At 34.0% G+C, this 23,113-nt stretch overlaps 3 protein-coding genes across 3 annotated transcripts; 2 read left to right on the top strand and 1 right to left on the bottom strand.

Annotated features, from left to right (window-relative positions):
* Positions 1-52: 52 nt before the first annotated feature.
* Positions 53-1,767, bottom strand: LOC114183031. Its single transcript, XM_028069868.1, has one exon. It carries the CDS (start codon positions 1,477-1,479, stop codon positions 499-501), a length of 981 nt encoding a protein of 326 aa, XP_027925669.1. The 5' UTR covers positions 1,480-1,767; the 3' UTR covers positions 53-498.
* Positions 1,768-6,989: 5,222 nt separating this feature from the next.
* Positions 6,990-7,839, top strand: LOC114181994. Its single transcript, XM_028068733.1, has 2 exons — positions 6,990-7,364; positions 7,507-7,839. The coding sequence occupies exons 1-2, from the start codon at positions 6,990-6,992 to the stop codon at positions 7,837-7,839; spliced, it is 708 nt and encodes a 235-aa protein (XP_027924534.1).
* Positions 7,840-16,542: 8,703 nt separating this feature from the next.
* Positions 16,543-18,293, top strand: LOC114173789 (40S ribosomal protein S11). Its single transcript, XM_028058393.1, has 6 exons — positions 16,543-16,686; positions 16,776-16,816; positions 16,912-17,012; positions 17,590-17,734; positions 17,821-17,910; positions 17,990-18,293. Exons 1-6 carry the CDS (start codon positions 16,675-16,677, stop codon positions 18,078-18,080), a joined length of 480 nt encoding a protein of 159 aa, XP_027914194.1. The 5' UTR covers positions 16,543-16,674; the 3' UTR covers positions 18,081-18,293.
* The last annotated feature ends 4,820 nt before the right edge of the window (positions 18,294-23,113 follow it).

The raw sequence follows: 23,113 nt of genomic DNA, 5'->3' as shown, positions 1-23,113 counted from the left end.
CTTGATCTAGCCTTCAGACTACACAAGCACATACACCCCAAGAGACCCGATGTTAAAAAAATCCCAAAAACAATCTTCTAAGAAAGAAAACAAACTATACAATCACACTCCTTCAACCATTTCAAAGTCTACGACAATGATAACATGATATACAACTTGAAAGAACCATATAACGTGATGATTACTTCTTTATTTAGCAACATATGAAAGAGCAAGTCTGAACCAACCAAAGCACTTCCACCTTCTGGTTCAGCTCACTAAATTCAATCAGAACTTAGGAAGTTCTATCTATACCAAGTTAAAAAAAAAAATACCAAAAACAAAAAAATCCAATACCATTCCATACTATACCACAACTCTATTGAGCGCCGGTAAGCTAACTGGCTCACAATAACTGGATCATTGATTAATCCATTCCCATTCTTCTTCTGCAAAATCTAGAATCTAAAAATCATCATTCTCAACAGTGATGTATAAAACCTTGAATCATTGATCATTTCAGCCCCCTTCTTCTTCTTCTTCTGCAAAATTTAGAATTTGACAGACATCATTCTCATCAGAGCAAAAATAAGGCCTCTTCCCAACCAATTCGGCAACTCTCTTCGCAGCCCCAGAGTCTCTGGGACTTTCATTAACACGCTTGACAGTCTTAATCTTCGGAAGCACCATCACCTCACCCGTCACCATCGCCGCCACAGCTTCTTCTTCTTCCTCATTCTTGGGAATATCCCACCTCTTCTTAACCCTAATCTCACTCCCTCCCTCTGGCAACGACCTCTTCCTCACATCACCACCGCCGTTATACCTACTCGCCACCATCCTACCCTGCTTCACCGTCTTCTTGTTACTCTCACACACCGATTTCACCTTCTCCCTCTCAAACATCTTCCTCACCTGAGCCTGAACCACCGAACTTTCCTCTTTCTTCCTCACTCTCCCAACGGTCTTCGCCCTCGATTCCTCGTCGATCTCCGGAAGCTTCCAGAAACACGATTTCCGGCGACTCTGCGTGGTGGCCGGCGTCGCCGCTATCTCCGCAGGTCCCATACTCATCCCTCGCCGCCACGCGTTGTGATTATTATTACTGCTCTTTACCTTAGTCTTCGGCGTTTCTTCCGGTTTTCTCAAAACGGCCGCGTTCGGGCGCGGCTCCATGAACTTCGCCGGAACGGCTCTGCCCACCACGCGCTTTCCACGCTTGGCCTTCTCGATGCGCAGCGCGTCGAGGCGCGTGGTGAGGCGCGTGATCTCGCGCTCGATTGCTTCGATCTCGTCGTCGATGTTTCTGTTGTCATCGGAAGAAAGAGCGAAAGCCTTGGTCTTGGTGTTTTTCTTGGGTTTCGGGGAGGAATTCAGTGCGGTAGGACTCAGGTTTTCTTTGGAGCACTCGGAGGAAGACCAAGAAGTCTTCATCGGGAAGAAGGCGTCGCCGCCGTGGTCGACGAAGGCGGCGTTGTTCCACACTTGAATGTCGTTCATGGTTATTGTTGATGTCGTTTTGGTCGCTGTTGTTGCTTTTTTTATGTTGATCGTTTAGGGTTTTGAATCAGAATCTGAATCTGGATGTTTTTCGAATGGAAGAGAGTGTGAGAGAGTGAAGGAATTATTTGTATTTTGAGAAGAAATGACCGTTGGAGAAGGAAGAATGAAGGGAAAATCAAATTAGACGTTGGTGAAGGCTCCATCTAGGCCGTTGGATGGAAAACGGCTCCTCATACATACACGCTCCGATATGATTTAAAGGAGATTTGTTCATGGATTAGGGAAGTATTATGTTCTAATATTTTTTAAATATCTCAGTAATGTAATTAAAAATATAATTTAAATTAACTATTGATGATGAAAATATTTGTATATTGTTATTATTTTAAAAATATATTTTTATTCAACGAGAGATTGAATTTTATAATTATTTTAAGAGTTGTACTTGAAGTGAGTGATTTTTAATTAGTATAATAGTGATAGTTCACAAGAAGAATTGTGGACTTTGTGGACTTTTTGAACAATGGTAGAAAATCCAATTATTCTAAACTATTGGTGCTGTGGAATTTGACTTTATTTATATATGTAACAATTAGGAGTAAGCTGAAAATAAAAAAGAAAGAAAGAGTAAACTGAAAATAGAAAGAAAATAAAAAGAAAGCAAAAAAACAAGAGAAGTAAATGTACTATCTTAATGGATAGAGATAACAAAGACCTAAGTGTAATTTCCTTGTTGTTTGGATGAATAAAAAAAGAAGCGTGAAAAAAAATATATCATATGCAACACTAAACTATAATTTTTATCTTATTATTTTTCTTAATATAAAGTTGTGTTTAATATTTTTTTAATTTGTTCTGTAAAATTAATTATTATGAAAATAAGAAAAATAGATATAAAAATTTACTATATTATTTGTTGAATTTTTTACTATATTAATTTATCAATTATAAATTATATTTAATAATGTTCCAAATTCAAAAATTTTACAAAAGGATAATTTACACAGTAAGATTAATGCTATTGGAGTTATTTACTATCATCAAAAACTAAAATTTATTTCATTTGAGAGTGGTGGAGGAGTGTGGTAGAGAAACAAAATTTGATTCAATCCCATATTATTTGTCCTCTCTTTTTCTCATTTTTTTTTTAATTTTTTCATTCAAACTATTAAATGTTATAGTTTCATTCGTTTTTTACTTTTGATCTCGTTTCACACGCTTCTAAATCATACAATAAAAAAGGAATTACTTATAACAAAAACCGTAAATAATGAAGAAAAAAAATGTGGATAAAATCGTCTATCATCTGTCTGGATAACTTTCCACCACTAAAGTGGTGGGTAATATGAAATCATTAAAACCATTAATGGTATGTTTGGATGAGACAATTTAAGATGGTGATTCATTTATTTAAAGAATTTGAAATTTTTTACAATGAAATGTTTTGTTTAGATAGAGAAATTAAAAAGAATTTAAAATGCATGCATTTTTTTGAAGTATTTCAATTAGTTAAATTAGAAAAAATTCAAATACTTAGATGGAATTTGAAATTCTTTTCACTCAACCTTACACTATGGATTCAACCCCAAACAGACCCGGCAAACATGACAAGACCTGACGACACAAACGGGTCGAGTAGGCCCGACGAACCAAACGGATCAGGCGGGCTGAGGACCTAGACGGATCAGACGAGCCTAACGACCCAGACGGTCAGCGGGCCCGACGACTTAGACGGACGGGGTGACTTGATGACACATAAGGGTCAGGCGAGCTTGACAACTCAAACAGGTTGGTCAAGCCCGACAACACACAACCAATACAGGTTAGCGGGTTCGATGGCCCAAGCAAGACGGCGAGCCCGACGACCCACACGGGTTTGGCGAGCCAAACGTCCTAGAGGTGTCGGTCGGGCCTGACGACCCAAATGTGTCGGGCAGACCCAACGATCCGACATACTCGTTGACCTAACAAGCTTGACCAACCCGTTTCCAAATTTATCATGAAATCAAAACATAATTAAGCCTACAATAAATATTGATAAAATGAAATTTTATCTCATAAAAAATTCAATTATTTTATCCAAACAATAAATTAAAATGTAAGTTATCTTAATTTCTTTATCCAAACAAGTTATTTAGGAAATGAAGGAAATTTAATTGCAAACAATTCAAATACAATGCATTTCAATTTCTCAACATTGTTGAAATGCTTCATCCAAACACAAGGTAATAGTTTAATGGTGTATTTGGATGAGACAATTCAATAGGGTGATTCATTTATTTGGAGAATTTGAAATTTTTTGTAATGAAATACTTTGTTTGGATAGAGAAATTAAAAAGCATTTAAAATGAATGCATTTTTTTTAGGTATTTCAATTAGCTAAATTAGAAGAAATTCAAATTGTGTTTGGATAGAGCATTTCAACAATACTCAGAAATTGAAATGCTTTGTATTTGAATTGCTTACAATTAAATCTCCTTCATTTTCTAAATAACTTGTTTGGATAAAGAATTTGAAATTCTTCTCACTCAACCTCACACTCTGAATTCAATCCCAAACGGACGTGACAAACCCGACAACCATAATAGGTTGGACTGACCATACAATCCAGACGAACGGGACCGACCTGATGACACAAACTGGTAGAGCAGGCCGTCGAGCAGGCCCAACAACCCAAACGGTCGGGCAGACCCGATGACCCAGACAGACCAGGTGACTTAATGACACATACAGGTCGGGCGAGCTTGATAACTCAAACAAGCCGGTCAAGCCTGACAACCCACATCGTTCGAGCGGGCCCGACGACCAAGATGGGTCGAGTGGGTTTGACGACCTAGTGGGGTCAAGCCAGACCAATGACCCAAATGGGTTGAGTTGGGTCGGGTCGTGTCGGGCCATGTTGACGAACTTAACGGGCATGACCGACAGGTCTGGGTCGTCAAACTTGTTTGCATCATCGGGCCAACCCATCCTGTCTGGGTTTTTTGGCCGGCCCGACCTGTCTGGGTTTTCTGGCCGGCCTGACCTGTCTAGGTCATCGGGTCAGACCAATTCAACTAGGTAGTCGGGTTAGCCCAACCCATTTGGGTCGTCAAACCCGTTTCAAATTTATCATGAACTCAAAACGTAATTAAGCCTAAAATAAATATTGTAAAAATTAAATTTTATCTCACAAAAAATTCAATTGTTTTTCTCCAAACAAAAAATTGAAATGTAAGGTATTTTTATTTAGGCTTAAATACACATTTGGTCCCTATTTTTGTCAAAATTATTCAATTTGGTCCCTATTTTGGTTGTTTGTTCAATTTAGTCCTCGTTTTGGTAAAATCGCATTCAATTGAGTCCTTTTGGCAGACGGAGTTAAAAATTTTAACGGCACAGTGACACGGTGTAACTGTTTTGGCCTACATGTCAGTTTTTTGAATACATGCTGGCACAGTGTAACGTTAAAAATAAATTGGGGTGATAAGTTAAATAAATTAAAAAGTTAAAACATTTAAAAATTTACAAATGGTAAGGTGAAAAACAAGGTAAACGTCGAGCACCCAAGTCTTAGGCAATCAAATGTGATTTTATTGCAGCGAAAAGTGATAACGAAAGGGGATTAATCATTTGAGTGAAGTGGGAACGAAGGAGATCGTGGAGAACATTCGAGAGATGGCCTAGGGTTAGTCAGAAAGGGGAAGAAAATTAGGGTTTTTGCGACTGGAGAGTTCATCAGTTAGGGTTCGCATTCAAGTTTGGAGCGTGATTGCGATTGAAGGTTCTTCGACATTGTGGTTGGAGAACGCGATTGGAGGTTCGCATTCAAGTTTGGAGCGTCAACCAGGTGCATGTTAGTACTATTGACTCGTCTTGGAGTTGTATTTTTTGTTTGTGGTGGGTTTGCGGTGGATTTTACAGCTTTATGGTTTATTGTGTATTGTATTGTCGCTTTCGATAGTGGGTAGGGTAATATTATATGTGTTCGGTTGTGTTCCCCTTTGTTTATTCATGTTTCAGGTGTGTGGTCCCCTGTTTAATTGATAGCATATAATTTTTTGCTTTTTAGATACGTGATGAGAGATTCAAGGTTGTGGTCCACCATGGTGGACATTTTGTTCAGAATGATGGGCTTTTGTATGTGGGTGGATTGATTGATCAGTGGTCATGTGACCCAGACACATGGGGGTATTTTGAGGTGTTAGACACACTTAAGTTAATGGGCTATTTAGAAGTTAAAGAATTATGGTATGTTGTAGATAGACGGTTGCAGTTGTTGTATGATGATAATGGGTCAATTAATATGGTAAATGTTGCTAAGCGTACTGGAGAAGTCCACTTGTTTGTGGTTCATATTGTGTCAGAAACAGTAGTTGTAGATGATGATATAGATGATAATTTGGAATATGCGATTGTTCAAGTTAATGCTGAGTTGGGACATGGTGGAGGTTTGAGTGAGTTTGTCTTGGGTGATGAAGGTGAAAATGGAGGTGAGGATGAAGCTGATTTGGGAGGTGAGGTTGAAGGTGAAAATCAAGGTGAGGATGAAGCTGATTTGGGAGTTGAGGCTGAAGTTGAAGTGAGAGGTGCAACAGGTTTGAATGAAGGTGGAAATGGAGGTGAGGCTGAAGCTGAAGTGGGAGGTGCAGCAGGTGAGGATGAAGGTGGAAATGGAGGTGAGGCTGAAGCTGAAGTGGGAGGTGCAGCAGGTGAGGATGAAGGTGGAAATGGAGGTGAGGTTGAAGTTGATTTGGGAGGTCAGGCTGAAGCTAATTTGGGTGGTGCAGCAGGTTTGGATGAGGTGGATATTGAGGCAGAGGTTCACAGTTGGGATGAATCTGATACTGAAGATGAGGAATTTGTTGATATTCTTGTGAATATAATAGGGGACAGCAATACTTCTGATAATGATGTGGGTTCTATTGCAGTTGAAGTGGGTATAAATGAAGAAGAGAATGAAAGTGACAGTCAACACAAGGGAAAGGTGCGAAAAGACATAGATAGAGGTCTTTCTGATGATCAGTGGGTGTCGGATGAATTATTGAGTGGTGCAGAATCTGATTGTGAATCAGAGGATAACAGTGGAGATGTTTTTGGGATGTTTGTGATGCCAAAATCCATGGCAGACCACAAGTGGGAAGTGGGAACATATTTCCTTGACAAGGAACACTTCAGAGATGTTGTTAGGACGTATGCAATTCATAGTGGAAGAAATATAAGATTTGTTAAGAATGATAAGCGTATAATTAGGGTGAGATGTGTGGGGGCCCAAGGAAACTGCCCCTGGTTAGCTTATTGTGCTTTGTTGACTTCCCATCATAACTAGCAATTAAGGAAAGTTGTTGATGTTCACACTTGCAGTAGGGAATTTACCATTGATGTAATCAATTCTAAGTGGTTGAGTGGGACTTTGGAGACAGACCTGAGAGAAAATCTAAGTATAAAAATCAATGAAATACGTAACAAGGCTGTAAGAAAATGGAATACTAGAGTGTCTTGGTCTATGGCTCGCATGGGCAAGAGCAATGGCAACAGACCAAGTCCAAGGTTCATTTAAAGAACAGTTTAGGAGAATTTATGACTATGCAAATGAGTTGCTGAAATCCAATCCTGGGTCTACAATCAAACTGAAAGTGGAAGATGTGGAGGGACAAGCCACATTCAAGAGATTCTACACTTGTTTAAAAGCGTGTAAAGATAGTTTTGTGTCGTGTAGACCAATAATTGGGTTGGATGGCTGTTTTCTGAAAGGACGATATGGGGGTGAATTATTAACGGCTGTTGGTCGAGATGGTAATGACCAGATGCTGCCACTATGCTATGCGCTTGTTGAAGTAGAAAATAAAGAAACATGGACTTGGTTTATGGAGTTATTGATTGAAGACTTAGGTGGGCCAGAAGTATGTCAGTCCATCACTTTCATGTCAGACCAACAAAAGGAAAATTCCATTACTTAATTTATTAAAGTTTTGAAGTGTTTGAATTGTTGACTTATTCATTTCACATTCTGTGTTTTGACCGAGACTTATGCCTGCTATATAGGAGCTGTTACCTGGAGCAGAACAAAGATTCTGCATGCGCCATTTGTACGCCAATTTTAGGAAAAAATTTGGTGGTAAGAAATTGAAGAATTTAATGTGGCGGGCTGCTGTGAGTACATATCCCCAAGCTTGGGAAAGAGAAATGAGAAATATCAAAGAAGCCAATCTTGAGGCTTACAAATACCTCATAGCCATTCCACCAAGGTTTGTCTTTATCATCCATATTCACAATACTGTTACACATTATGGTGTTGCTAACCTTAGTGTGACACTTTCATTTTCAGATTTTGGTCTAGATCTAGGTTCACAAGTCAAGCCATTTGTGACACTCTAGTAAACAACATGAGTGAAGCCTTCAACAGTGTCATAATTGATGCAAGAACTAAACCAATTGTTTCAATGCTAGAGGACATCAAAATTTATTTGATGAAGAGGTGGGCCAAAAACCGAAAGAAGGTGAAAGCTTTTAAAGGTTCAATCTGCCCAAGGATTACAACTAGGCTGCGAGAAGAATCAGCCTTAACAAAGAACTGGATTCCAAGGTATTTAAATAAGCATTTTGACACAATTAATATTTATCATTTATTGAATTTGCTAACCTGTTATGCTTTGATAGTTGGTCAGGAGAAAAGATTTTTGAAGTCAAGCACATTTCACTTATTGGAGAGAAGTACAAAGTCAACATTGACACACACCAATGCACGTGCAGGAAATGGATGCTCAGTGGTATTCCTTGTTGCCATGCACTTGCTGCAATGAGGTTTTTAAATTTAAATGCAGAGGAGTTCATACCACACTGGTTCAGAATTTGCACTTATGAAGAAACATACCACTCCATAATCTATCCAGTGAATGGGCAGCTGCTGTGGGAGAGGACTTCCTACAATGATGTCCAACCCCCCCTCAAAAGGAGATTACCTGGGATGCCAAAGAAAAAGAGGAGATTGGAACAGTGGGAATTAAAGAAAAATGATACTGAGTTAAGGAAAGGTGGCCATCAAAAGAGATGTAGGGTATATCGTGAAGTGGGACATAACAAAAGTAATTGTCCACAACTCCCTCAACAACTGCAGCCTACAGAGCAACCACCACCACCATCAAGTCAGCAGTCCACACAAGCAACACATCCTACACAACAACCACCACCATCAAGTCAGCAGACCACACAACCAACACAACCTTCACAGCAGGCACATGAAGTCTCACAATAGACTGGGCAACCAAGCTGCAGGCAGAAATTGCAGATTCAAAGACCACCAACTTGAACAACTTTTGTTGTGCTTTAATTAGGCCTACTTAGGAGACAACTTTTGATGTATTTAGGCCTGTTTTGGTAGTAATTTTGTAGTAATTGGTACTATGTTTGTTAACTTTTTTTTGTCCAGAACACTTTTGTTGAACATCTGAATTCCATGACTTCAGCACATTTTGATTGCACTTGAATGAATATTGGTCTCCAAGATTGGAGTTGTGATTGGAATTTGGACTTGTGTGATTGGCAGGTTGTGTATGTTCAATATGGACTCAATTATATGTTGGTTTATTTTCCATTTCTATTTGGCGGGTTCTGTTATAAAATAGGGACTCTATTCAACAGTTTAAACTTAAAACAGGCACCAAATTAAACATTTTAAACTTAAAATAGGGACCAAATTGAACATTTTAAACTTAAAATAAGGACCAAATTGAACATTTTAAACTTAAAATAGGGACCAAATTGCACATTTTAAACTAAAGTATGAACTTAAAATAGGGACTTAAATTGCACATTACTAGACCCTGCTTCATTATAAACAAACACAACATTCATAAGTTACAGCACTGCTTTTTTACATTCATAACTTCAACACCAACAAAACATCATCAACACCAACAAATCATCATCCTCAACTACAAACATTGAATCTTAAACATTATTGGCAGCATGACTACAAAGATTACAACAACAACAATAACTAATCGTAACAAAAATTGATTCGTTTTCTTCATAGCCCTCACAGAAATCTCTAGTTCAGAAATCTTCATCCTTTGCTGGGCTATAATACCATCTCTTTCATCACAAAATTCTTCATCACACCACTTGAAGTAGTTACACCACACATTATCACTGCAAGCACCACTCTTGAACTTAGAACAACCCCAAAATTGTCTGCCATTATTCTTCAAAGTTCTTGCCACTCGAAGCACTGCAACTTCTCCACATTTGCAAATGGGGATTAAACCCATACCCTTGGAACCACGAATATGAGACCCACCGTAACTTTGTTGCCCCCAACTGTTAAGCAAGAGGAGGAAGACGAATGGTGACGAGACATACCTCTCAAACGCCAATTTCGAATCACACACTGGATGGAGTGAAACAGTTGGATTGGCCACAGTTTTGCTTCACACCTCTCAAACCCTAATTTCTTCCCCAAATCAATTTCCCTAAATTTTAAACTTCCAACGGCCATATAAGTTTACTGTGCCAACGTCACTGACCAAAAACTGACACGTAGGCCAAACAGTTACACCGTGTCACTGTGCCGTTAAAATTTTAACTCCGTCTGTCAAAAGGACTCAATTGAATGCGATTTTACCAAAACGAGGACTAAATTGAACAAACAACCAAAATAGGGACCAGATTGAATAATTTTGACAAAAATAGGGACTAAATATGTATTTAAGTCTTTTATTTATTTATCCAAACAAATTATTTAGAGAAAGAAAGAGATTTAATTGCAAACAATTCAAATACAAGAGCAATTGGTAAAATATTCCCTCTAAACAAACGGTAAATGTATTTATTGATTAGACTCTATGTATTGAGTGTTATCACTGTCACACTAAAAGCTACAATCATTTTAATATTCAAACTGTCATTAAATATAATATTATTTAATATTAAAACATAATTCAAAATTAATTTTAAAAATCATTGAAATCAAGCATAAAAAATCATTGCAATATAACATATGCCGAAATTGAAATCAAATTAAAACACCGTCCAAATTGCAAATCAAATTGAGACACAAATTTAAGTTCCAAAAATTACCGTAAGTGATCTAAATATACCGTAAATAAAGTTTAAACATAATCATAATCTTCATCTTAGTGTTATGCATTCTCATTTTATTCTTAGTTGAGTGGTTGTTGTTGCTCTTGCCCTTGTTCCTTAACACATCTTTGTTTTCTGAATTGTTTTTTCTAAGTATTTGAATAGTAATCACTTTCTTTGTGTGTTGGTTTCTAAACAACACAAATATAAATGCTCTAGAACTAAGTAAACAATATATAACACAACCATATATTTAAGAACATACTCGCTAAATTTAAAATCAAAAGATTCACTGTGAATTTAAGAAAGAAGATTATAATAACCTAATATTCTTTTAATTAGCATATGATTGACTTAAAATTGACATGTCCATAAATTTCATGTGTACAATGGAGATATCATACAAGATAAAAGAATTTTTACAATTCTAATTTTTTTTAGTTTACCCATAAATTTTGTTTTCTCATGGAACTTTCATCCATAGGTAAGTGTTATACTGAGGTCCCTTTTGTCTAATTTATTATATGTGGATAAATTTAGTAGATATCAACTATTTACATATAGATTTTTTTTTTCATCGATAATTTTCCATAGATAATTCTAGTTTTTTTTTAAAAAAATGTTAAATAACATGGGTTTAGTTACATGATTATAAGTTGTAAACTATGTAAGTTTTGTTTGAGTAAAGGGAAGGTTGTAAAACAAACTTTCCAATTTATGAACTTTCCGATCAGCACCTAACTCATTTCTTTAAACTGCATTTTTTTATTAATCTATATTTATTAAAAGTTATAATATATAAGTTCTACCATTTATCTATGAAATGTACACATAATTTTATAATTTTTTAATAAAGTATAACGTAAAGGAAAATGTATGAATTTGGTTTCTTAAATATTTGGAAATATTGTTTAAAAAGGTTTAATATTTTAAAAAATTTCAATTTATTATTTATTTAAAATTTTAATTTACTTTAATTTCCCATCCAAATTAGTAATTAAACTTAATATATATATATATATATATATATATATATATATATATATATACTAAAGTAATTTTTTTATAATTTATATATCAAATCATCAAATTATATTTAGGTAGAGTGATTTGAGGTATTAATTTAAGTGATAATATATATATATATATATATATATATATATAAATTGTAATTAAACTAAATTATTAATTTAGTCTCATTTGAGAAGACAAAATTGAAACATTTTGAAAAATGTTAGACTAAATTGAATAATTTTAAATAGAGGAACTAAATTAAAATTAAAAAAAAAACTTTTTTAAAAATCAAATTGAATTTTTTTTAAATATTGGAGGACTAAGTTAAATCTAAGATTAGTAAGGGGTTCAAAATAAATCAAATCAATTAGAGAACTAAATAACTAATTAAGCTAATAAAAAATTTAAAGATTGATGGCAAGGATAATCGATTATAAGAATCTTTATAATTAAGGAAATCAATATAAACTTACGATGATATGCACACACTCAATTTATAATCTAAACCGTAAAAGAATTCCTTAATCATGTTCAAATTTCTTCTGCAAAATACTCTGAATACACTTAAAACATTTTATGTAATTAAGACTTTTGTTTAGAGATAACAAAAGGAATACTCAGTTCATTTATCTTGATATTGAAAAAAAAAAAAAAAACAAACTCCACGCTTAGTATTACAGGATAATTTTAGGTAAGATCTCTGCACAAAAATTTATATATTTTATTGCTGAGCATATTTGAAACTTTCTATTTAATAAAAAATTACTATAATTATTAATTTGATTTCCTAATTCGTTGGTTTGATTCAATTTAATCTCTTTATTATTGATTGGTTCAATTTAGTCTTCTAATGATTTAAAAAAAATTAATTTGGTCATTTTCGTTAAGTTGGAGTTAACACCATGTTCGTATAAGATACATGTTAAATTGTGGAATTTTTATTTTTTTAAAATTTTTAATTTTTTTTAAATTTATCAATTGTTACATGTTAGGTTACCATTATGTCACGTGACAATTTACCGGAGTGACACGTGACAGTTTAATAGTTGTTTTTAATTTAGTCCTCTATATATAAATTTTTTGTTCAATTTAGTACCATATTTTGTAAAATGATCAAATTTTGTCATCTCTAAAAATTGAAACTAAATTAGTAAATAAGCTTAACTACAACTTATTTAGTACCATATTTTGTAAAATGATCAAATTTTGTCATCTCTAGAAATTGAAGCTAAATTAGTAAATAAGCTTAACTACAAATTATATATGCATGTTACAATAATATTTTTGAATATGTATATCAAATCACTTCACCTAAACACTCAAATTATTTAATTTTTATATTTTTACCTTAATAATTTTTTTCACTTGTAAAAAATAAAATAATTTGAATATTTAGGTTTAGTGATACGTATAAATTCAAAAAAATTATTTTAATATGTATATATAAGTTATAATTAAGTTTATTTACTAATTTGATCTCAAATTGAAAAGGACAATATTGAATTATTTTAAAAGATAGGGTAGTAAATTGAATCAAAAATTTAAAAAGAGGACTAAATGAAAACAATTATTACCACTGCACGTGTCAACTATACCCTGTCACATAACACGACGGTAACCTAACACGTGACGGTTTATAAATTTTTAGAAAAAAAATTAAAAATTAAAAAAAATAAAAAATTTCACGATTTGACACATGTGCTGTACACTGTGTTGACATTCAACTTCATGAAAAAGATCAAATAGAACCCTTTCAAATAATTGGAGGACTAAATTGAAGTAACCAATAATAATGAAACCAAATTGAACAAAATTAAAAAATTAGGGGACTAAATCAGTAATTATACTTAAAATATTTCATTAAGATAAAATAAGATGAATTGTTTTCGTTTCTTCTTACATCGAAAAAATGGTGATATAGCTATAATCTAGAGTAAATAACAAACAATAAAAAATTGTTGAAATAAAAAATTAAACTAAGGAAATAATTCCAAAATCCAACATTTGATAAGGAGTTCACCAAAAATATGATTATATTATGCAGATAATAATTCAAAATTATAAACAAGATCAGCCATAACATAACATAAGCATATTTCTGGACCAACATGAAATCAGTAGTTCTTAACACAAGGAAAAAAAAAGTCACAAAATGTACTGAATTTAAAAATAAATGATAACAACTCAAAGATTCAAGTTAAGTTCTCCAGAATGCATATTATTGATCAAAACAGTGAAGGTGGCAATGGAGCCAAATCTACTTCTTGTTCTTGTTGCTCATTCTGAGATTGAACATCATGAATTTTCTGCTGCAACTGCAAGGTAGAAAAATGTGGCTCACTAGTCCAATCCACAAAATTACCAAAAACTGAATTTGACAAATCTTTTGTCCCATTGGATTCTTTAAGCCACTCAAAGTCATTAAATTGATTAAACCACTCCAAAGACTCATCAAATTGATCACTTGAATTTGGAGGAACACCAACCCTAGATTTGTTCTGCATGAAACTGATTGGCCTAGGTTGTGACGAGGTAGCACTCTCATGAACCATGTTTGGCATGTAACAAAAGTAAGCACCATCTTGTTCAATGTTTCTCAACATGTTAATTCCTTGGCCAGAAACTCCACCAACCTGAAATGTTGAATCCAGAGGCACACCATCGTATTTTTCATCAACAGACAACAATGTTTCAAGTGACATCGACATCAGTTGCTGTTGTTGGTTCTTCTGACACATGAAACTGAGTTGGCTCGAAACACTTTGTTTTTGTTGCTGCTGCTGCTGATGAGACATGTTGTTCATGACGTCGATGCTGATCTCACGATCTTGATCGTTCTTGTTTTTCAACATGGTGATTCTCTGATCACAGGCTCCGATCTTAGCGTTCACATCAGCAACGAACGCCCACAGTTGCTCCTTATCCATGTTGTTCAAACTCGGATCCCATGTTGGATACATGATGTCTCTTTCTTGTTTGTGCAGTTTGGAAATCTCAGCTTCGATCATGTTCTTTCTGTTGTCGAAAAAGTCTTGAATCTGAAACGTCTTGGGAGATTTCTCAGTTTGACACACATAATTTTGAATGAGGGATTGTACCTCTGCGGAATCTTGAGGCCAAATTTCTGGTCCAATTTTGTCGCTGTCGTCATCGTACACAATCAAACACGCTTTTGCTTGACACATGATGCAAAATTCAGAGACTTTTTTGACGAGTCCCATTTTTCTGCGTAGAAATGTTGTTTTGCGACATCTTTGGTTAGGTATTGGTTTCAATGTCACTCTTGCACGACCCATTTTCTGCAAAAAAACAATGTATTTACAAATCTTGATGAGAAAAATGAATTAAACAATTGATTAGAAAAAAACTTTAACAGAAATATGATGAACTGAGAAAGTGATTATCATGAGACACTTACATGTGATAAAGAGGATTTATTTGACAGCAAAGAGATTGTTAACTCTTCAATCCCCGGACATTGAAATTTCAAGAAACTTGGTACACCTCTGTTTTCTTTTTATACATTACAATTTAATATTTTAATGAGAAATCATTTTTATTTTCCCGCCAATCAAATCCTGTAATAGTTTCCAATTAACCAAATCTTCAATATAAAATTAAGATTTTGTTTTTTCCGAAATCTTAAATATTAACGCGAGTATTAATTAAAGGCAATATAATATTGGATTTCTAATATATTTCTCTTTTTAAAGTTTCGGTTGTGCATATTTTCGTGAAATCAATCTCCTGAATATCCAATCAAAATAAATAAGGAAATAAGAATTTGTGTGTAATCTATATTCAGATTAAATCTAAATGAATATTAATGGTAGTACTTGAATTCAAAACTTTTTTTCTTCTTCCCGCCCTTTTAATACAAGAAAGTATCTGAATAGCAATATATTTAAAGACAAAAAATAATTAAGTGAGAAATTTAGATATTAATTTATAAATTAAAAATTATTGGTATGAAAAATATTATCTAAATTATAATTAGATTATAAATTAGTTTCTAAATAGATATTAACATTAATTACTTAAATTTTGATTATAAAAAAGATTAATGTTTAAATTAATCATTAATTTTGTTTATAGCCAAAACTTTTGTAAATAATATTACAATCAAAACTAATAATCTTTAATTTAGAAATTGGTGTATAAGTTAATTACGGTAATAATTAATTATTTTTATTTATAAAATAGATGCATTTTTTTCCGTATTTTATTGGTTCTCATTTATACGCAATTCTTTATACTAGGTTACGTTAGTTATAATTATCTTCTTTGAAGTATTTTATTCCATAGAAGGTGTAAAGGCACTTTTTAATATTGTGACTTTTTTTACTTAAATTAAAATGCTTTTTTTTTTTAATAATTGATTATAACTCATCTTTAAGGAGGCAAAATGTCATTTTTTATATTTTTTATTGTTCTGGAATACACTATTCTCTCTGTCAAAGTAAATCTAGAGGGACTTTACACAATTTTGCCAGAGTTTAGTAGTAACAATGCTTATCGATGATAAGTGGAGATTCTTCCTAAAAATAAATTTTATTATTGTAAGTAAAATTATATAAAATAAGATATTGAGATTTGAAATATAGAGAACATAAATACCATTCATATAAAAATAAAAGGATAAAATACTTTTGGAGTGGATTACTAAGTTTTATAATAATTTGATAGTAGATAAATTTTTTTATTGTGAATAGTTAATTGAGTTTAAAAATTACAAGATTTAAAAGGGCAATGGAATAAAAAATTGTGTATATATAAAGGTAATTTACATTTATTTTTTGTTAATAATATATATATATATATATATATATATATATAAATATTCTTAAACATTTAGGAGAAATATTATGTGGACCAAGCTAGCTCACAAAAAGTCCAGAACGAGAATTTTCAACAAAAGTAATTATAAATAAATAATTTTAAAAATTTAGGATGAGTATTGTTTGGGCCAAGGTAATTTCACAGCCCACTAAAAAAGCCCAGAACCAGAAATCTCACCACAAGTAGCGTTTTCCCTGGAATTCCAGTGAGAGAAGTTATTTAGGGTTTTTGCGACGCCAACACTCTCCTCTGTAGCTTCTGCCGTCAAGTACTTTCGTCATGGCTGAACAAGTATTCTTCATTTTTCCATATTGTTTTATCAATTGTTCTTATGTTTTGTGTGAATCTTGTGTTGATTTTGTTTTAATTGTGTGTTGCAGACCGAGAAGGCTTTTTTGAAGCAACCAAAAGTGTTCCTCAGGTATGTTACTTGGAAGAACGCTTAACTTTGTTGCCTACACTGTGATTTTGAGGCTGAATCGATTTTTGTTGTTGTTGTTTTGCTTGCTTTCGCAGCTCGAAGAAAACTGGGAAGGGGAAGAGACCAGGGAAAGGTGGAAACCGCTTTTGGAAATCCATTGGACTTGGATTCAAGACTCCCAGGGAAGCCGTCGAAGGTATCTCTTTTTCATACCACTGGAAGAGTAACATTTGTTCTGCCAAGTGTTAATCTACAGCTTATTGTTTTCGTTGTGTATTTTATTTTTTTAAATTATTACACATGTTAAATGTTCTGCTGTGGAGTGTTTTGTGAATTAGGTTAAAAGTCGCATTCTTCATGAAAGCCCTCTATTCTTTTAATTTGTATTGTTCACTTAAAAAATGAATTCATAAAAAGCCTTTGATTATTAGTTTGTGTCTATGGATGATATTTTGGAATGCTATTTTTACTCTGATGGTGTTTTCTGTAAACATTTTTATGATTGTGTAGTTGCCTGTAGCCATGTTTTCTGTCTTGGTTGGTAGAATAATAGGATGGCTTGAAATATATTTTGTATACGAAGCAGAATAATATACATTTGTCTATGTAAATGAAAATCCAAATTTTGGTCAGGCTATATTTCATGTCTTTATTATCTTCATGTGCTTGGGTTATTTCATGTGCAAAGATATGGTTATTTCTTTTCTGTAAAATAGGTCATTTATACTTTCCAACCCTTTTTATCTATAATTTGTTCTAATTTCTAAGTGCAGGAACTTATATTGACAAGAAGTGCCCCTTCACTGGCAATGTCTCCATCCGTGGCCGTATCCTGGCTGGTACATGTCACAGTGCTAAGATGAACAGGACAATCATTGTTAGAAGGAATTATCTCCATTTCATTAAGAAGTACCAGAGGTATTTAAGCTGCCATGCTTTCTTTTTGTCTGGTTAGGTTGTATTTATGTTTGAAGAAACATAATCGGACTTCCTTTTTTGTGTAGGTACGAGAAGAGGCACTCAAATATTCCTGCTCATATTTCACCTTGTTTCCGTGTGAAGGAAGGAGATCATGTCATTATTGGTCAATGCAGGTGAGGTTTTATATAAATAATACTTTTTATTTGTATGGTGTTGATATCTGTCTGATATTTACTTCTACCATTTATGCAGGCCTCTCTCTAAAACAGTGAGGTTCAATGTATTGAAAGTGATCCCTGCTGGTTCTTCTAGCGGTGCTAAGAAGGCTTTTACTGGGATGTGAGCTTTGTTTTCCAGTTTTATGAGTTTAGATTATGTTGTACGCCGTGAATTTTGAAATCCATTAGTTTTTCTTAGACAATGCAGACTCATCTCCCGTTTCCCATTATATTTAATTAGTTCTTATTTGGGTTTAAAGTTGTGGCATTGTTTTTAAACAGAGATCTAAATGTTTCCCTAAATTAACATCATATATTTTCACTACTACGTTTGTTTATTGTTGCGAACTAAAGTTGGAAGATTACTTTTTTTATTGTGCAACGAAATAATTTGCGCATGAATATTTCACATTATTGGATGATTATGCCTTGGAAACGAAATACCTTACGATGCGTTTTTCATTAGTGCATAAGTTTGTATGGTATTTTTGTATGTGTAAAACAGGATTAATAAATTTGCCAGTGAACATTCTTGTAAGTTTTGATCATATACTTCTGAATTTGAACTTGTGTGCCTAACAAGTTTGAGTTTCAGAACTTTCATTAGTAATATATATTTCATTTGTTTTCTCGTTCTTTCACTTTATTATTTCATTTATTTTGGTTATTTTCATTTTGCTAATAGATTTTGTTTTTGTGATTTTCAATATCGTTTTTCATTTCCTTGCTTTGCTCGAGTGATTATTATTGATTACACCACATTATAGATTAGTTTCTGCGTACCAAGTATTGAAATAATAACTCATATTTTCCATGTTTTATTACATAACTCGCTTTAATTAATTCTTAAAATTTATTTTTCCAGTTCAGTTCTTCTATAGGCAAATTAGCTGCCATCAATTTCTCTGTTGTTTCGATTGGCGATACCTAACAATTGTTTAGATTACTTGAATGTTTTACAATTATAGTTGGTTAAAAAAATATTCCAATTATTTTACAAATAAATTAACTGTTACAAATAAAAGACTACATTAATTTGTGTATTAAGTATAAACAAAAATAAAGAATTGTAAGATACTTAGTATTCATCTTGAATTTTTTCGTAGGAATAAAATTGAAAATACATTTATTATCGTTAATGTGATACAATAAAAATTGTAAATTATAATTTTCAACGTATGAAGTAATATAAATTTCTTCTATTGTAGATGTGCTAAATTTCTTATCAAATATTTATTTTATTTTTCAAGCAATTTTGGCTTATAAATATTTTATAGAGGAGAACTCAACTGGAAGCATGAAAAAGAAAAAGACAAGTAAAGGAAAACAAAAATTAACACAAATTAATTAGCTTTTTCTTGGTGCCTCCTTTTGTGACCGAGAGCTTAGATCTCTTATTTTCCCTTCCTCCACACCTTGTTGCTAAGACCAGAAAAAATACTAAAATGAACGAAAACTTATATATAATATTGTAAGTAGTTTGATATTGTTTTCCAATCATATTGGAGTTTGTCTTTCATAATTTTAATTTTAATACATTTAATAAGGAGGTCAGATGCCAACCAAGCAAACGAATCGTCATTTTCCTTCGACAGATTAATAAGGAAGCTTTTATCCTCGACCTTCGAGCATGTCCCTGTCTTCAAGTTTCTCCCTTCTCTCAGGGTAAATATTTTGGTGTCTCCCATCAATTTGATTCTATAATCTTCAATTCTTGCGTAAAAATCCTCGACTTTGACTTACGTCTCGAATACTTTTCTCTTGACGTTATGTTATACGTTGTGGAGCTGTTGGGGTGAGGGAAGCTGGAGATTGATGATGTGGCATTCCTTGGCGGTCATTTAGTCATGGACAATGATGATGTTTCTTAACTAGGATAGAAACTTCATGGTTAGGTGGACAGTGGAGATTATGATACCTAAAACATTTAGGGGAGGTTGACCTAGCAATATATTATAAGAGGTTTTCACATCCATCACCAAGAATCTAATGGTGATCATGTTGGTACTACTATCCTCGTCAAACTTGGTGTACAAGTCAATGCATGTGGTGTCTACTCTTTCTCTACAAAACTCCACAATATAATCGACTTATGTGTTCATACTTTTCTTGAGATTTTGCAGTTTCTTGAATGTCTTCCGGTATAAGATGTCAACTAAACTTCATTGATCCACCAATGTTTTGTAAACGACAAAGTTTTGTATCTCCACTGTGATCACCATTAGATAATCCTGTTTGGGGTTGAAAGCCTTGAAGTCCACATTTGTGAAAGTGATGGGTGGCATCCTCCTTCTTGGAGGAGTTATTACAGTGTTAATAAATTGAACCGTGCATAGTTGTCTCTTTCACGTTATTGCACAATGTTCTTACACAGGCTGTGGAAAAATGGTGTTGGGCGCAAGGCTGTGACCATGTGATGCAAAACAAATTCGGGATTGATATTTTAGATGTTGAGCGTTATCTTGCCAATATGTTTAATGAACGTTCATAAAGACTCTCCCTTCTCATGTTGTATATTGACAAGGGCTATTAATATAAATTGATGCAATTTACTTGTAGTGAACTGAGTGTTGGTATGTGTTACTAATGTGTTAAAGCAGTTGATGGTTTATATCAGTGGTGTACAGGCCAACCTGGGTGACATAGACGTCAATGGATTAATTGTGGTGGGTAATGCCATCATACCTATCCATTGTCAAAGCCTTCCAGTTACTGGGAAAATGGTGGTGTATAGGCCGACCTAGGAGACATAGACGTCAATGTGCTAATTGTGGTCAATAATGCCATCATACCTATCCACTGCCAAAGCCTTCCGGTTATTGCCAAAGGGTTTTTCATCATACCATCCATAAAAGGATGCCTCTTGCTTCCTGATAGTGTAATGTCGGTCGTGGACTGATTCATGCCATAGGCACTTTCTTTCATAGTTTCGGGGAAGACCTAAGGTTGCGACGTGGTAAGATGTGTTTCAGTGGGCATATGCATGACTTTCTCCAGGTCGAACTCCTCGAGTTTTCTTTTCATTCTAACATTTTCCTCCCCTAGGCATCCATTTCCTTAACATTACATTTTTTTTCAAATTAGTTAACTCATTTTATAAATCCATCAGTAGAGCAATCTCGTTGGAGCTGTTAACTGATACATTTGTCTTTGGTTGCCTGTTGTTATTAAATGAGTTCCTAGTGGACACCAGGCGTTATTCTTGTTGAAAGGGGGAGCTTGTTCAACTCAAGTGAAGATGGTTTTGATGATGTCCAAGGCTATGCATCATGTGCATCATTGGTTTAGGATTAGTCCTGATTTTCTAGCTTATGCATTAGATGTTGTAGATCAAGAATTACATGTAAAACAAGCTTGAATTGGATTAAATCAGCTATCAAACTTTTGAATGTGTCAAAAGCAGAACTCGTAAATGGATTAAATACTTAACTAATAGATTATATGAAGGCATTGCACTGATGTAGTGAAAATACACTCATGATAATCTATTAGGTAAATACCTAATCCATTAATTACTGCAACAGAACTCTAGTATAAAAACAATTTTGAAATCAATTTTAAAACAGAGAGAAAAATATAATTGAATCATTGAGAAACAAATTAAAAGACTTCTTTTATGAGATCAAGATTCACAAAGTTCTTGTGCTTTATTGGGAGATCATTCAATTGGACATTCAAGAAGATTGATGGTGGATTCAACCTTGGTGGATCAAGCTTGGATCTAGGATCAAGTGACAAATCTGCACATCCACTAGGTTCGTTCCTTGTTTCTTTCTTATTGTATTTCTGTTTACAGTTGATTCACTGTGTGAAGTGAAGGTCTAAGTGCAATTGTGTGGATGCATTATATCTAGGGGGAGTTCTTGATTTGTAGATCAAGCTCCTTAGTCTTTAAGGTCTTTAATTATATAGATGCTCTTGTAATTCTTGTATCTCTATTGATTTAGTGGAATCCTCCTAAGTGGGTTGCTTAGGAGAAGACTGGACGTAGATTCATCTTGAATTGAATCAATATAAATTGTTGTGTTCTTTGTTTCTCTCATCTTTTATGCCTTTTGCAATTGCCTTAATCAGTCCATTAACACAATGTATATCCATTTGGATGAACCTTCTACTATAATCTCTCCTCCAATCCGACTTGTATCAGGCGTCCTTGTACAATTGCCTAAGATTTCTACCTCCAATCCAAGTACTTATAGGTCTGAAGCGTGGGGGTGTCTGTAATTAGGGGTGGCAATGCGGGCCAGCCCGACCCGTTTAGACCCGACCTGCATAAGGCCCGCACAACACGGGTTGGCCTGCCCGGCCCCGCACACTTTATGCGAGTTGCAAACACTGGCCTGCCCTGCATATTCCTTGACCTGTGGCCCGCGGGCTGGCCCGCTTTTTTTTTTTTTTTAATTTTTATGATAAAAATTTTAATGTTTAAAAATTGGGAAACTTTAAGAAGTTCACAATATTAAGTAAATACTTTGGGGAATTAGATGATAAATTGATAATTCAACATTTTCATCATATTCATACTATGACATACACAATGTATTTTTTAAATTTTAGCACATTAAAAAATACATAATACTTGTCTTTTCCAGTTATATAAGAATTTGAAACGTTAATGCAAGAGTCCATAAAAAAGTAATTAATATACATAAGTGCAAGTTTTTTTTTTAAATTTTATGCGGGCTTGCGGGCCGAACCAGGGGGGCCGCGAAACAGCCTGCGCGGGCTGCGAGCTTATGTGGGCTGGGCCATTGCGGGCCTGCGGGCTCACTATTCTGGCCCAACCCATATTTTTTTCGCGAGCCTGCGGGTCGGCCTGACGGGTGAAGCCCTAATTGCCACCCCTATCTGTAATGACACTTTGATGCCCATGCATAAAAAGTGATAAATCCAATTATGAATGCGTAAATATTACCTTGTGAACAATGTATTTATAATATTATTATATGGTTTTACCTAGATGGGCCTAGGTTACCCAGATCAAGACCTCTCCTAGGTAATCTTAGGATTTTATTGACTTAACTTGCTTACTAAATCCTTGATTAGTCTATTAATTTTATTGCGAAAAGTCAACATGGTCTACATATATGGCCTAAATGTTCTCAATCGATATGATGTTGTATGAGACTAACAACAACGTTTTGACCTCACATAATAA

This window comes from Vigna unguiculata, chromosome 1 (assembly GCF_004118075.2).
Source record: "Vigna unguiculata cultivar IT97K-499-35 chromosome 1, ASM411807v1, whole genome shotgun sequence".
Taxonomy (NCBI): domain Eukaryota; kingdom Viridiplantae; phylum Streptophyta; class Magnoliopsida; order Fabales; family Fabaceae; genus Vigna; species Vigna unguiculata.
This window is presented reverse-complemented; position numbering and strand designations above follow the sequence as displayed.

Bases quoted from the DNA above. Each gene is read 5' to 3' on its own strand.
- LOC114183031 (XM_028069868.1), bottom strand. From the start codon at position 1,479: ATGAACGACATTCAAGTGTGGAACAACGCCGCCTTCGTCGACCACGGC.
- LOC114173789 (XM_028058393.1), top strand. The intron at 17,013-17,589 runs GTATCTCTTTTT...TTCTAAGTGCAG, and splicing joins TCCCAGGGAAGCCGTCGAAG to GAACTTATATTGACAAGAAG. The intron at 17,735-17,820 runs GTATTTAAGCTG...TTTTTTGTGTAG, and splicing joins TTCATTAAGAAGTACCAGAG to GTACGAGAAGAGGCACTCAA.
- LOC114181994 (XM_028068733.1), top strand. From the start codon at position 6,990: ATGGCAACAGACCAAGTCCAAGGTTCATTTAAAGAACAGTTTAGGAGA. The intron at 7,365-7,506 runs GTATGTCAGTCC...CCTGCTATATAG, and splicing joins AAGACTTAGGTGGGCCAGAA to GAGCTGTTACCTGGAGCAGA.